Genomic DNA, 13,545 nt, shown 5'->3' with positions numbered 1-13,545 from the left:
ATAACAACAAGAAAATCCAGAAAAACGCATGTAAAAAATGTTATAAATTGATTTGCATTTTAATGAGGGAAATAAGTATTTGACCCCCTCTCAATCAGAAAGATTTCTGGCTCCCAGGTGTCTTTTATACAGGTAATGAGCTGAGATTAGGAACACACTCTTAAAGGGAGACACCTGTCCACAGAAGCAATCAATCAATCAGATTCCAAAATCTCCACCATGGCCAAGACCAAAGAGCTCTCCAAGGATGTCAGGGACAAGATTGTAGACCTACACAAGGCTGGAATGGGCTACAAGACCGTCGCCAAGCAGCTTGGTGAGAAGGTGACAACAATTGGTGCGATTATTTGCAAATGGAAGAAACACAAAATAACTGTCAAACTCCCTCGGCCTGGGGCACCATGCAAGATCTCACCTCGTGGAGTTGCAATGATCATGAGAACGGTGAGGAATCAACCCAGAACTACACGGGAGGATCTTGTCAATGATCTCAATGCAGCTGGGACCATAGTCACCAAGAAAACAATTGGTAACAAACTACGCCATGAAGGACTGAAATCCTGCAGCGCCCGCAAGGTCCCCCTGCTCAAGAAAGCACATATACAGGCCCGTCTGAAGTTTGCCAATGAACATCTGAATGATTCAGAGGAGAACTGGGTGAAAGTGTTGTGGTCAGATGAGACCAAAATCGAGCTCTTTGGCATCAACTCAACTCGCCGTGTTTGGAGGAGGAGGAATGCTGCTTATGACTCCAAGAACACCATCCCCACAGTCAAACATGGAGGTGGAAACATTATGCTTTGGTGGTGTTTTTCTGCTAAGGGGACAGAACAACTTCACCGCATCAAAGGGACGATGGACGGGGCCATGTACCGTCAAATCTTGGGTGAGAACTTCCTTCCCTCAGCCAGGGCATTGAAAATTGGTCGTGGATGGATATTCCAGCATGACAATGACCCAAAACACACAGCCAAGGCAACAAAGGAGTGGCTCAAGAAGATGCACATTAAAATCCTGGAGTGGCCTAGCCAGTCTCCAGACCTTAATCCCATAGAAAATATGTGGAGGGAGCTGAAGGTTCGAGTTGCCAAACGTCAGGCTCGAAACCTTAATGACTTGGAGAAGATCTGCAAAGAGGAGTGGGACAAAATCCCTCCTGAGATGTGTGCAAACCTGGTGGCCAACTACAAGAAACGTCTGACCTCTGTGATTTCCAACAAGGGTTTTGCCACCAAGTAGTAAGTCATGTTTTGCAGAGGGGTCAAATACTTATTTCCCTCATTAAAATGCAAATCAATTTATAACATTTTTGACATGCATTTTTCTGGATGTTTGTTGTTATTATTCTGTCTCTCACTGTTCAAATAAACCTACCATTAAAATTATAGACTGATCATGTCTTTGTCAATGGGCAAACGTACAAAATCAGCAGGGGATCAAATACTTTTTTCCCTCACTGTATATAACATCACTAAAATCTAAAACCACCAGTAATGTACATTGTACCAGCTCCTTCCTGGCCTCCAGTGAAAAACAAGCCTTATGCTGGTAATAAAAACCTATTCTCAGCTTGAGCTTCCTTATCAAGTTCTCCACATGAACAGTGAAGCTCAGCTTGTCATTGTCACGATCGTTATAGGAACCGGACCAAGGCGCAGCGTGATAGGCGTACATCTTTTAATGAGTACTTTACAACATGAACAAAACAACAAAACGATACGTGAAGTCTAAAGGTTCACCAACACAAACCTATACAGAACAAGATCCCACAATCAACTGTGCAAAACAGGCTGCCTAAGTATGGTTCCCAATCAGAGACAACGAGAATCAGCTGCCTCTGATTGGGAACCACCCTGGCCAACATAGATCTAAACGATCTAGAATAAATACATAGAACAACTAAACATAGGAACTAACACCCTGGCTCAACATTAAAGAGTCCCCAGAGCCAGGGCGTGACAGTACCCCCCCCGCCCCCAAAGGCGCGGACTGCGACCACGCCAACCAAACACCACAGGGGAGGGGCCGGGTGGATCCGGCTCCGGGCGTGACCACCACTCTCTCTCTTTGCTCTGGCTTCGGCGTGGAGCAGCTGACCGGTGCCGGACCAGGCACAGGTGGAACAGGCACGGACCGTGCTGGACTGACGATGCGCACCACTGGCTTGGTGCGGGGAGCGGGAACGGACCGGACCGGGCTGACGACGCGCACCACTGGCTTGGTGCGGGGAGCAGGAATGGGCCCGACCGGGCTGATGACGCGCACCACTGGCTTGGTGCGGGGAGCAGGTACGGGCCGGACCGGGCTGGCGACGCGCACCACTGGCTTGGTGCGGGGAGCAGGAACGGGCCGGACCGGGCTGATGACGCGCACCACTGGCTTGGTGCGGGGAGCAGGAACGGGCCGGACCGGGCTGGCGACGCGCACCACTGGCTTGGTGCGGGGAGCAGGAACGGGCCGGGCCGGGCTGGCGACGCGCACCACTGGCTTGTTGCGGGGAGCAGGAATGGGCCGGACCGGGCTGGCGACGCGCACCACTCGCTTGGTGCAGGGAGCAGGTACGGGCCGGACCGGGCTGGCGACGCGCACCACTGGCTTGGTGCGGGGAGCAGGAATGGGCAGGACCGGGCTGGCGACACGCACCACTGGCTTGGTGCGGGGAGCAGGAACGGGCCGGACCGGGCTGACGACGCGCACCACTGGCTTGGTGCGGGGAGCAGGAACGGGCCGGACCGGGCTGGCGACGCGCACCACTGGCTTGGTGCGGGGAGCAGGTACGGGCCGGACCGGGCTGACGACGCGCACCACTGGCTTGGTGCGGGGAGCAGGAACGGGCCGGGCTGGCGACGCGCACCACAGGCTTGGTGCGAGGAGCAGGAACAGGCCGGGCCGGGCTGGCGACGCGCACCACAGGCTTGGTGCGAGGGACAGGAACAGGCCGGACCGTACTGGGAACACACACCACTGGCCTTGTGCGGGGATCAGGAACGGCCGGACCGGACTGGTAACACACCCCAGTACCTCTCGCCGTGCCTCTACACTCTCCTTCCCCCTCATGACCAATGGCCCCCGTAACCTGGTGGCCTCCTCTCCTAGTCCGCAAACTCGCCCTGTAGCTGCCTCCAGCAGCCCCGTCGTCCATGCCGTGTGCCCCCCCAAAAAAAATTACTTGGGGTTGCCTCTCGCCTGTCCGACGACGGCCCGGTTGGCGCCGCTTCTCCTCTCCTGCCTGGGCATCCTCCCTCATCGCCCTCCGGTAGCGGACGGCCTCCTCCTCTGTGATTCTCCCCCAACCGAGGAGGACATCTACCAGAGTAACCTCCTGTTCCATACCCGGCGTTTGCTCCTGCACACGCTGCTTGGTCCTATTTCGGTGGGATCTTCTGTCACGATCGTTATAGGAACCGGACCAAGGCGCAGCGTGATAGGCGTACATCTTTTAATGAGTACTTTACAACATGAACAAAACAACAAAACGATACGTGAAGTCTAAAGGTTCACCAACACAAACCTATACAGAACAAGATCCCACAATTAACTGTGCAAAACAGGCTGCCTAAGTATGGTCCCAATCAGAGACAACGAGAATCAGCTGCCTCTGATTGGGAACCACCCTGGCCAACATAGATCTAAACGATCTATAATAAACACATAGAACAACTAAACATAGGAACTAACACCCTGGCTCAACATTAAAGAGTCCACAGAGCCAGGGCGTGACAGTCATCCACCCACACTCCCAAATATTTTGACATTTTGACTTGCTCTATAGTATGTCCATCCAATGTAGCAATTTAGTGTATGCATTAATGCATTACATGTTTCTTCTACCATCAGTGCTAAATTTGATAATCTAATTTTAAAGATACAAACCATGCTCCCCACAAGTTCTCTTATAAGTATTTTGTGGAAAGGGAAGTTAGAAAGAGGTGAGCAACAACAACCTTATCTGTGTGCAACAGCCTCTCTCTATCTGTCAAAGCCAGTAAAAAAACAGACCAAAAACAGATTCCACAGACAGTAATATATACTCAAACTGCAGCACAATCATCAAGTCATTCTAACTGACCAGTGTCTCTGGGCTACTTCACAAGAAAGATGAGCCTGGACTGTGTTCAATTGGGACTATTTGCATTTTGGATCTTTGGTTCCTGGGGTTGGTTGAGTAACAAATGCATCCTCTATGAGAAAGTGAATTACTGGATGTACATTCATGCTAACTGCCCAAGCATGATCGGCTTCACTGCCAGTTGCTGGGATATATGTGACCTCAAAGTCAACCTCTCTGTTGTTCCGTCAAACTACCAGACCCTCTGTCTCGAGATCAGGAGTGGATACGTAATGCAATCTGGCGCTCTCTCTCGATTCTATGCTCTTGAGAGACTTCACCTACGGGGCTTTCTACCCACGATTCTCCATGGCACCTTCAAGGGACTGTCCAGTGTAAAGACACTCTCTCTGAACTGTAAGAGAATGATACAGTGTAACAATGCATCGCTTCTATCCAACACTTTCACTGACCTGACTAATCTGGAGGAACTTTCCATTGAGGATTGCATGCTTTCTGTGATGGCACTGGACGTATTTGGAGGGATCCCCCTTTTGAAGAAACTCACAGTCAACAGATGTTGTACACATGAGCTATCTGATTTGCTATGCAGGATAGTTAATATGTCACAGTCAATAACAAGCCTGACATTTAAGTCAGAGGATATAGTCACTTTGAGAGCCCCAAACTGCTGTGACACCAAAGGAGCTGTTCTTGAGCTTCCTCCTTTCTATCGTCTTCAAGAGGTGAAGTTTTCATTCCCTAATGCTCATCACTTAGAAAAAGGAGCATTCAAATGCTTTGAAAACATCACAGATCTCTCTGTGTCCATAGTTGATGAGCCACAGACACAGCTTCTGCAGTCTGGCATCAGAAGACTACAGGCGTTTGTTTTTAACAACAAATGTATTTCCTTTGAGTCAGTTTGTGAAACAGTATTCAAACTCTCAATCGAAGAAATTGATGTAAGTAATGATAAATTCTGGAACAACACCACATCTGCTGTGAGAAACTGCCAGGGGATAAAGAAGATTCATTTCAATTATTATGAACATGAACGTGATGCAATTAACTTAAGTTTGATCCATTATTTGAAGAATCTTGTTGATATGGGTGTTTTCTTTACGTTCTCTAAGGCTGAAGTTGAAATCAGTATGGTTTGTGACACTCAAAAGGGTCCCGTTCTGTGGCTGAAAAAACTGTGGCTGTTTGGCTTTCACATCACAAACATTTCCTCAGAGCAGTTTGGTTGCTTGAAGAATCTGGAACAGCTGATTTTGTCAGGAAATCAGATTACCACTGTTGCAGACTTTACATTTAAGGAACTAGCTAAATTGAGGTTCCTAGACCTACAGAATAACAAGATCTCTCAGATAACAGAGAACAGTTTCTTTGGCCTGCATGGCTTGGAGACCCTAATTCTGGAACAAAACCCACTTGAAACAATTGAAGCATTTGCCTTCATCCACCTCACTTCGTTGAAGCACGTATGTTTAGGGGACTTTCAACCTTTGCCTAGTGAATTGGAGAGTAGCGTGAGTGTGAATCTGACACACATATTTGGTGTCTTCCCTCAAGGGTTAATGCAAATTAACATTTCTTCCATGTGGTACACCCTCAACATCATCATCGGCAGCAACAGCACCCCAAAACCAGGGATTTCCCTTCAGCTCAGTGCCACAACTGTATCCTTCCAGGACTGCTGGAGACCGTTTTTCCAGTCCGTCGTCAGCCTCACAGCCATAACAGAATGCCTCCTGTGTGGGTCTCATTTTGCCGCAAGATACTTCACCTCCCTCCAGTACTTTGGCTTCATGTCTGTGCTGTCAGCCGAATTTGTGGACATGACTGACCTGAACACACTTGTGGAGCTGAGGTATCTATTTATCCATTTACTTAACGGTCGAGTGAGGACAAACAGCTGTATAGTTTCAAAAGTATACTATAAATTAGATTTTAAAGCTGTACTGTATGCAAGCCATCCAAGTCTGGCCTGCCTGCGTTTTTTTAAAGTATGAATGGGGTTTAAGAGCAGTAGTGGTCTAAAGAATAAGAAGAAGTATGACAGATTATTTCAGAAGTGCACTTACAAGGTAATTGATTATAATCCAACTGTAGGTATCTGATGCTAAAGGGAGTGGAACTCTACCGGCAGCCAGGGCTGGCCATTATGTTCCACAACCTCACCAAGCTGGAGACCCTGAACCTGATCACCTGCAGGATCCTCAGTCTGGAGGAGGAGATGAGTAGAGACCTGCATTCCCTCAGGTAGATAATAGAAACACCCACCCATATGAAGGTGCAGGCAGGGTTTGAACCCATCCCACTGAGCACAGACGTCAGTTCAATGTCTAGTTTTGATTTACATTTAGTTGAGCTGTCAACTAACCGTGAATTCAACGTGAAGTAAACAACATATGTCACCATGTCATTGGATTGAGGGTAAAAGTTGGGTGAAAAAAAAATACAAAATGCCCTTACGTTGATTACTTTTTGCAAATCCAATCAGTTTTCCAACATTGGAAAGAACTTTGATTCAACCAGTTTTTGCCCAGTGGGATGCCACAAGGGGCCATTAGTGGTCTGGATTTACCACCACAAGACAAGACTCCGGCATTACGAGCTACAACTAGCGTGCAAGCTGGCCTCCGTTTGCGCCCTAAGAGTGAACTGTTTTCTGCCTTCTCCTCAGGCAGATGTCAGTCCACATCCCAGAGGAGTTCAGTGTGTTGGAGAGCTTCCCAGAGCCGCTGACCAACCTGAGGTACCTGCTACTCTACAGTTTTCGCCTGGACTGCAGCTGTGACAATGCCTGGCTGATCGCCTGGGCCGAGAGACAGCCACATGTCCAGGTCGTCTTTTATCACCCTGGGGAAGCAGATGTGACATGTAAAAACGAGAATGGAATCCAGAACTTTGCCAGGTAAGAAGAAAGATGTACTGATAATGAGGAGTATACCATTTATTGTACAACCATAGAGGCAACACATGCCTAGAACACCAGCATGGCCGTTTAGCATTTAGACTTGTCATCTAGGCCTGGATGTACAGCCACAACCTGTTTTAAAAGCTTTCTCTATTGATGGCGTCAATAATATGAGTATTCTAAGTGTCAAGGGATGTCTTTGTTACCATCATTGCGCCGTCCATCTCAGGTACTCAGCAGCTAACTGTTCCCTGGACGTGGGCTTTGTCCTGTTCCTCTGCACCTCGCTGGGCCTGCTCCTCTTCATGCTGGTGGTGCTGCTCCATCAGCTGGCTCGGGAATACTTGCTGGCCTTCTGCCACATCATCCGCGGCTGGCTGGAGGAGGCTGTACGGAGGCCCAACCCCAGGGGGCGCTACCTCTATGATGCCTTTGTGTCGTACAGTGGGAGAGACGAGCGCTGGGTGGTGGAGCAGCTGCTTCCAGGCCTGGAGCAGAGGGGGCCTCCCTTCCTGCGTCTATGTCTGCACAGCAGGGATTTCCAGTTGGGGAAGGACATTGTGGGCAACATCACAGACAGCCTCTACGGTAGGTATCCTGGACTACTAGAATACGGACGCACTGGTTCAAAATGCCAAGCCTATGGCATCACCATCTAATGATCCTTCTTATTGGTCTGGTTCCAGGCAGCCGCTACACCGTGTGTGTGGTGAGTCGTAACTACCTGCGCAGTAACTGGTGCTCCCTGGAGCTGCGGCTGGCCACCCTCCGTCTGCTGGTGGAGCAAAGGGACATCCTTATCTTGGTCTTCCTGGAGGACATCCCCCCTCGCCAGCTGTCTTCCCACCACCGCCTGGCCAGGCTGGTCAAGACCAGGTACGTACAGTATGTGGAGAGGTGGTTCTGTGAACTACACTCATGATCATTTATTTAACTAGGAAACATCCTTGAGAAAACATACAGTGCATTCGGAAAGTAATCAGATCACTTGACTTTTTCCACATTTTGTTACCTTACTGCCTCATTCTAAAAAGGATTAAATACATCTACACACAATACCCCATAATGACAAAGTGAAAACAGGTTTTTAGAAATGTCTGCAAATGTATTAAAAATAAAAAACAGAAATACCTTATTTACATAAGTATTCAGACCCTTTGCAATGAGACTCGAAATTGAGCTCAGGTGTATCATGTTTCCATTGATCATCCTTGAGATGTTTATTCTACAACTTGATTGGAGTCCACCTGTGGTAAATTAAATTGATTGGACATGATTTGGAAAGGCACACACTTGTCTTTATAAGGTCCCACACTGACGGTGCATGTCAGTGCAAAAACCAAGACAAAAACCAAGGAATTGTCCGTAGAGCTCAGAGACAGGATTGTGTCGAGGCACATATCTGGGGAAGGGTAAAAAAATTCTCCAGCATTGAAAGTCCCCAAGAACACAGTAGCCTCCATCATTCTTAAATGGAAGAAGTTTGGAACTACCGAGACTCGTCCTAGAGCTGGCCGCCCGGCCAAACTGAGCAATCGGGGGAGAAGGGCCATGGTCAGGGAGGTGACCAAGAACCCGATGGTCACGCTGACAGAGCTCAAGAGTTCCTCTGTGGAGATGGGAGAACCTTCCAGAAGGACAACCCTCTCTGCAGCACTTCACCAATCAGGCCTTTATGGTAGAGTGGCCAGACGGAAGCCACTTCTCAATGAAAGGCACATGACAGCATGCTTGGAGTTTACCAAAAAGCACCTGAAGGACTCTCAGACCATGACAAACAAAATTCTCTGGTCTGATGAAACCAAGATTGAACTCTTTGGCCTGAATGCCAAGCGTCACGTCTGGCACCTGACATCATCCCTACGGTGAAGCATGGTGGTGGCAGCATTATGCTGTGGGGATGTTTTTCAGAGGCAGGGACTGGGAGACTAGTCAGGATCGAGGTAAAGATGAACGGAGCAAAGTACAGAAAGATCCTTGATAAAACCTGCTCCAGAGCGCTCAGGACCTCAGATTGGGGTGAAGGTTCACCTTCCAACAGGACAACGACCCTAAGCACACAGTCAATACAACGCAGGACTGGCTTCGGGACAAGTCTCTGAATGTCCTTGAGTGGCCCAGCCAAAGCCCGGACTTGAACCCGATCTAACATCTTTGGAGAGACCTGAAAATAGTTGAGCAGCGACGCTCCCCATCCAACCTGACAGAGCTTGAGAGGATCTGCAGAGAAGAATGGGAGAAACTCCCCAAATACAGGTGTGCCAAGCTTGTAGTGTCATACCCAAGAAGACTTGAGGCTGTAATCGCTGCCAAAGGTGCTTCAACAAAGTACTGAGTAAAAGGTCTGATTACTTATGTAAATGTGATATTTCCGTTTTTTTTTTTTATATACATTTGCAAACATTTCAAAAAAACAGTTTTTGCTTTGTCATTATGGGGTATTTGTAGATTGATGAGGGGGGAAATGATTTCATCCATTTTAGAATAAGGCTGTAACGTAGCAAAATGTGGGAAAAGTGAAGGAGTCTGAATACTTTCCGAATGCACTGTATATTTTTTGTGACCTCATGTGTTGAGGAACTTTATGTGAAGACCTGAAGGCTTGTCTTCTAAATTATATTTCACTCATATACAGTATCTTCATTATGACTTTAGAGTATGTTGTCTTTCATGTGTTGTATAATGCCTTGGGTGTGATAAAAGCACTTTATACTTTAAGTCAAATAATCAGTTATTATTGTGATCCCCAGGACCTACCTGGACTGGCCCCGGGACCTGGCCATGCAGCCTGCCTTCTGGGACCGTCTGTGGACCAAACTGGTCCCTCCTGAACCACACCCTGGACAGTGACCACAAACAGTACTACACTCTTTTAAAAATGGTTCTAAAAGGGGTCTTTGTTGGGTGAAAAGGTTCTACCTGGAACCATAAAGGGTTATCCTACAGAGACGATCCAAATAACTCTTTAAGGTTTTAGAGAGCACCTTTTTTGTGTACATATCTAGACAGTGGTATTCCGCTTCCAATGAACTTTGTATGAACTGTGTGGATATCAACAGCAGAGGGAGACAAAGACCTTCAATCATATATACAGTACACAGACTAGCCAACGTTCAAAATATGTTTGCGGCAAAAAACAGTGAGGTTTATGGCTTTGATTGCTATTATTTGATTCAATAAAATGTGCCGTCTCTCTCTCTTGCCTTCTTCTAACGTTGCATAGTTTTAAGATGTTCATACCATGGATCATTTAGCTATTTGATTTTGAATTTTAGGACCCCTTTAGGTATGAAAAAAATATCAACAAATTACTTGATAAAATATTGAATTTGGCCTTTACTACTGTAGCCCATAGAAACGCATTGAATAACATTCATAAATGGCAAAAAAAGACAGTGAAAAAATGTATCATCAGGTTTTGAAGTGTCTGTGCTATATCTAGGAGACATAAGAAAGCTCAGGAAATATTTTGTATTTTGTAGTTGCCACAAAACTACCTCCATACTTCCATTAATTTGTATGGGTAACCTTCAGATGAGTCCCGTGACACTTGTGGGGGTCGTAGAGCAAAACGGAGAACACCATTGCGTTCGTGAGAGTTTCATTTTTCCATAGAGTGGTTAGTTGGCCAAACCGTTCGGACGCTACAGACATTTTTGTGAGTAGATCGATTTTTGGGATGTCTCATGGTCTGACAAACACCGCTGTAGCTCGGCTACCTTCTACCGCAGATGTTGAAGGCCGACATTGGCGGATATCTCTAGCTTAAATTGGTGTATTTTGATGGGGAATTTTTTATTATGTTACTTAAAATTGACGGACGGGTGCATCAGTAGACATTTAAGGATTAACAGAAGAAGTGATCTTGAATGTAGCCTGGTCCCATATCTGTCTGTGCTGTCTTGCCAACGTGGTCATGCCAATGACCCATAGGAGTTGGAAAGACAGCATGAACAGAACTGAGACCAGGCTATCTTGAATGAGGCTGATTTAACGCCATTGTGCACTCTATACAGATCAACACAGAACATCCGGGGATGTTTTATTGTCCACCGAAGTAGTACAAATACACATGATCTTATTCTACATTCAATCCCTATACAGTCTGAGGGATGCCTAGTGTCATCATCATCATCATCATCATCATTGTTATTTGTCATTAAATAACTATTCCTGAAGAGGACTTATAGATGTAATGTTACACACAGGACTTGATGGTTTCTCTAACCAGTGGGTTACTGAACACAGTTATCTCTCTAGGCAGGTTTGAGTTCCTAGAGAAAAATAAATGCTGTCGCTATCTCGCTTTCAAACCAAGATGCATGAACAGTGGAGCAAACTGGAGATAAGAAGATATTCAGCAACTCTTGGTAGGACAATGGAAGTTGTTGAAGCAAACTTCTATTATCCTAACTGGAGCTGAGTTCCTAAACATGGCAGTTTGTTCAAGGTGTTGTTAAGCGTCAGATTGGTGGTTGGCTCTCTCCTTGGCTCTTTTCATAATCCGCTCCAGGTCAGCCATGACAGGCAGTGAGCCCTCATACTTGTTGGTCTCGATGGCCCTCAGCTTCTCCTGGTAGTTCTTCGGCAAGCCATTCTGCTCCGCCCCCATTAAAATCACCTGGGGCAACCAGAGAACAATTAACATAAAACATTTATAATGTAATAGGAAGTTAAACCATATTAATTAGACAATCACTTATACAGTATTTTCTGTTATCTAACTACAAATAAATTACCAGTGGCGCCCATTCAAATCCAGAACTGCCCCAGGGGCAGAAACATCAATAGTAACTACCCTTATGCTATAGTAACTGCCCCAAGAATGTGTGTATCTCAAATACTGTACCCATCGGACCACACACCACACCACACATAGAACACGCCACATAATAGAGGAACAATGCACTCAGCTCAACCGTATGAGTCTGGTACATACACGACAGAGCACGGCACAAAGCTTCCGTGGTCACAAAGCCATGCTCCACGCCTGTTACATTCGCTGGCTGTTTTTCTCACACCACTTTGATTATTTAGCTAGAGCTTTTAGATGTGCAATGAACCATCTGGAATCACAGTTTAGTAACGGTTCACATTGTCCAATACAGTGCATGGGATTGGATAAATCCTGAATGAATTGATGGATATCTACTAAATAATAAATACCTGGAATGTAGTTTTCCAGATGCTTCAGAGAGGGAGGTTTTATTTTGGAGAGGGGCTGTGAGTGAATAGTCTAAAAATCCCCTGACCTAGTTGCTGCTCTTTCCCAATTGTCTTTTCAACACAAAGCCATCTGGGAGCTGTCAGGGGCAGAGACTCATTCAAGAGGATGATGGGACCCAAACTGTCATCCACAAGTGACGAGTGATGTGTGAATTCCTTTTTTCACATGCTTTAGAGAATCTGTTTGATTTGCTGTTGTTTTGGTATGTGTGACCATAAATATTTTAAAAATCAGAGATCATTTTCAGAGATAACTATCTGAATTTCTCTTCATTGTCCCATTGTATATCCATAGAGAGCCCCACTTCATTAACAACGCTCCTCTCCACACTTTGTAAGGTCCCTAACGTCTTAAAGGGTTCAGTGTCAAGTCCATGTTCTTATTTGGAATAACAGAGATATAAATAGATTGAGAAAGTGAGACAGCATGCGAGAGAGAGAGAGAGAGAGAGAGAGAGAGAGAGAGAGAGAGGAAAATAGTATAAAAGGAGGTGTGCTACCTTGAGGTACTGTGGAGACGGTGGAGCGTAAATACAGCTGTTCATGATGTAGGTGCGACAGTTGAGCTCTTGCCCCCGAGTCTTCACATTCACCTCCACAGGGCTGTAGGCCCCTAGTCTCACGTTCTCCTGGCTGCACACACACACACACACACACACACACAAATACACACACACAAATACACACACATGAATACACCCACCCACACAACTTCAGAACTGGTTAGAACTAGACCGCATCAACCACAATGAAGAAGCACTCAGAATGACACAACAGACCCAGTAGACACACTATACACCAACTAGGATTAGGTGAACAAGATAAAGGTATCTTACCTGTCTAGAGATGCGAGGTCAGCCACATTCATCCTCCACACTACTCCCCACACCTCGTTCGCTGGGCTGTTCTCAATGGTCGCCACACCCCCATGCCACCGGTCACTGGCCAGACCCTTGTAGTTCCCAAATACCAGCTTGTAGTCCTGGAGAGAAGGAGAGATAGAGGGGGTCAGGTTAAGGTCAGGTGTCCTTCCAGGTCCTCATTACAGTCAGGTCAGGTCGGGTCGTACCTTGAGCCTGGCCACACAGTGGATGGTAGCGGAGGGGTTCTTGAGCTGGAGCCTCTCCTTCAGTAGGTTGCTGCCGTAGGCAAAGTACAGGAAGGTGTGGGTTTCTATGTTGTCATCCATCCTGTCAGAGAGGAAGAGGAGGAGTAGGAGCAGGAGGGGGAAGGGGAAGGGCAGGGTGAGGAGGAGGAGGAGGAGGAGGAGGGAGGAGGAGGAGAGAATATAGAGTAACCACAGTCAGCAGGAGAGCTTGGAGGCAGAGCAGAGACGCAAGGTGAG

At 46.8% G+C, this 13,545-nt stretch overlaps 2 protein-coding genes across 2 annotated transcripts; one reads left to right on the top strand and one right to left on the bottom strand.

Moving 5' to 3' along the window:
- The first annotated feature begins 5,195 nt into the window (after positions 1 to 5,195).
- Positions 5,196 to 10,113, top strand: LOC121543019 (toll-like receptor 13). The gene is made up of 6 exons (XM_041852691.1): positions 5,196 to 5,924; positions 6,167 to 6,316; positions 6,741 to 6,971; positions 7,204 to 7,562; positions 7,661 to 7,850; positions 9,725 to 10,113. Exons 1-6 carry the CDS (start codon positions 5,203 to 5,205, stop codon positions 9,822 to 9,824), a joined length of 1,752 nt encoding a protein of 583 aa, XP_041708625.1. The 5' UTR covers positions 5,196 to 5,202; the 3' UTR covers positions 9,825 to 10,113.
- Positions 10,114 to 10,862: 749 nt separating this feature from the next.
- On the bottom strand, positions 10,863 to 13,545 carry LOC121542388 (gamma-glutamylcyclotransferase-like). The gene is made up of 4 exons (XM_041851792.2): positions 13,270 to 13,545; positions 13,037 to 13,182; positions 12,701 to 12,833; positions 10,863 to 11,595 (listed from the first exon to the last, which is right to left on the bottom strand). The coding sequence occupies exons 1-4, from the start codon at positions 13,387 to 13,389 to the stop codon at positions 11,431 to 11,433; spliced, it is 564 nt and encodes a 187-aa protein (XP_041707726.1). The 5' UTR covers positions 13,390 to 13,545; the 3' UTR covers positions 10,863 to 11,430.

The sequence above is a fragment of the Coregonus clupeaformis genome, chromosome 28 (genome assembly GCF_020615455.1).
Source record: "Coregonus clupeaformis isolate EN_2021a chromosome 28, ASM2061545v1, whole genome shotgun sequence".
Taxonomy (NCBI): domain Eukaryota; kingdom Metazoa; phylum Chordata; class Actinopteri; order Salmoniformes; family Salmonidae; genus Coregonus; species Coregonus clupeaformis.
Note: the sequence above shows the minus strand (reverse complement) of the source record. Positions and strands in the feature narration are given on the sequence as shown.

Excerpts from the sequence above, each read along its gene's own strand:
- LOC121543019 (XM_041852691.1), top strand. The coding sequence starts at position 5,203 with ATGGTTTGTGACACTCAAAAGGGTCCCGTTCTGTGGCTGAAAAAACTG. Across the intron at positions 6,317-6,740 it reads AGAGACCTGCATTCCCTCAG|GCAGATGTCAGTCCACATCC; the intron begins GTAGATAATAGA and ends CCTTCTCCTCAG. Across the intron at positions 6,972-7,203 it reads GGAATCCAGAACTTTGCCAG|GTACTCAGCAGCTAACTGTT; the intron begins GTAAGAAGAAAG and ends CGTCCATCTCAG.
- LOC121542388 (XM_041851792.2), bottom strand. The coding sequence starts at position 13,389 with ATGGATGACAACATAGAAACCCACACCTTCCTGTACTTTGCCTACGGC. Across the intron at positions 13,183-13,269 it reads ACTGTGTGGCCAGGCTCAAG|GACTACAAGCTGGTATTTGG; the intron begins GTACGACCCGAC and ends CCTTCTCTCCAG. Across the intron at positions 12,834-13,036 it reads GACCTCGCATCTCTAGACAG|CCAGGAGAACGTGAGACTAG; the intron begins GTAAGATACCTT and ends GTGTGTGTGCAG.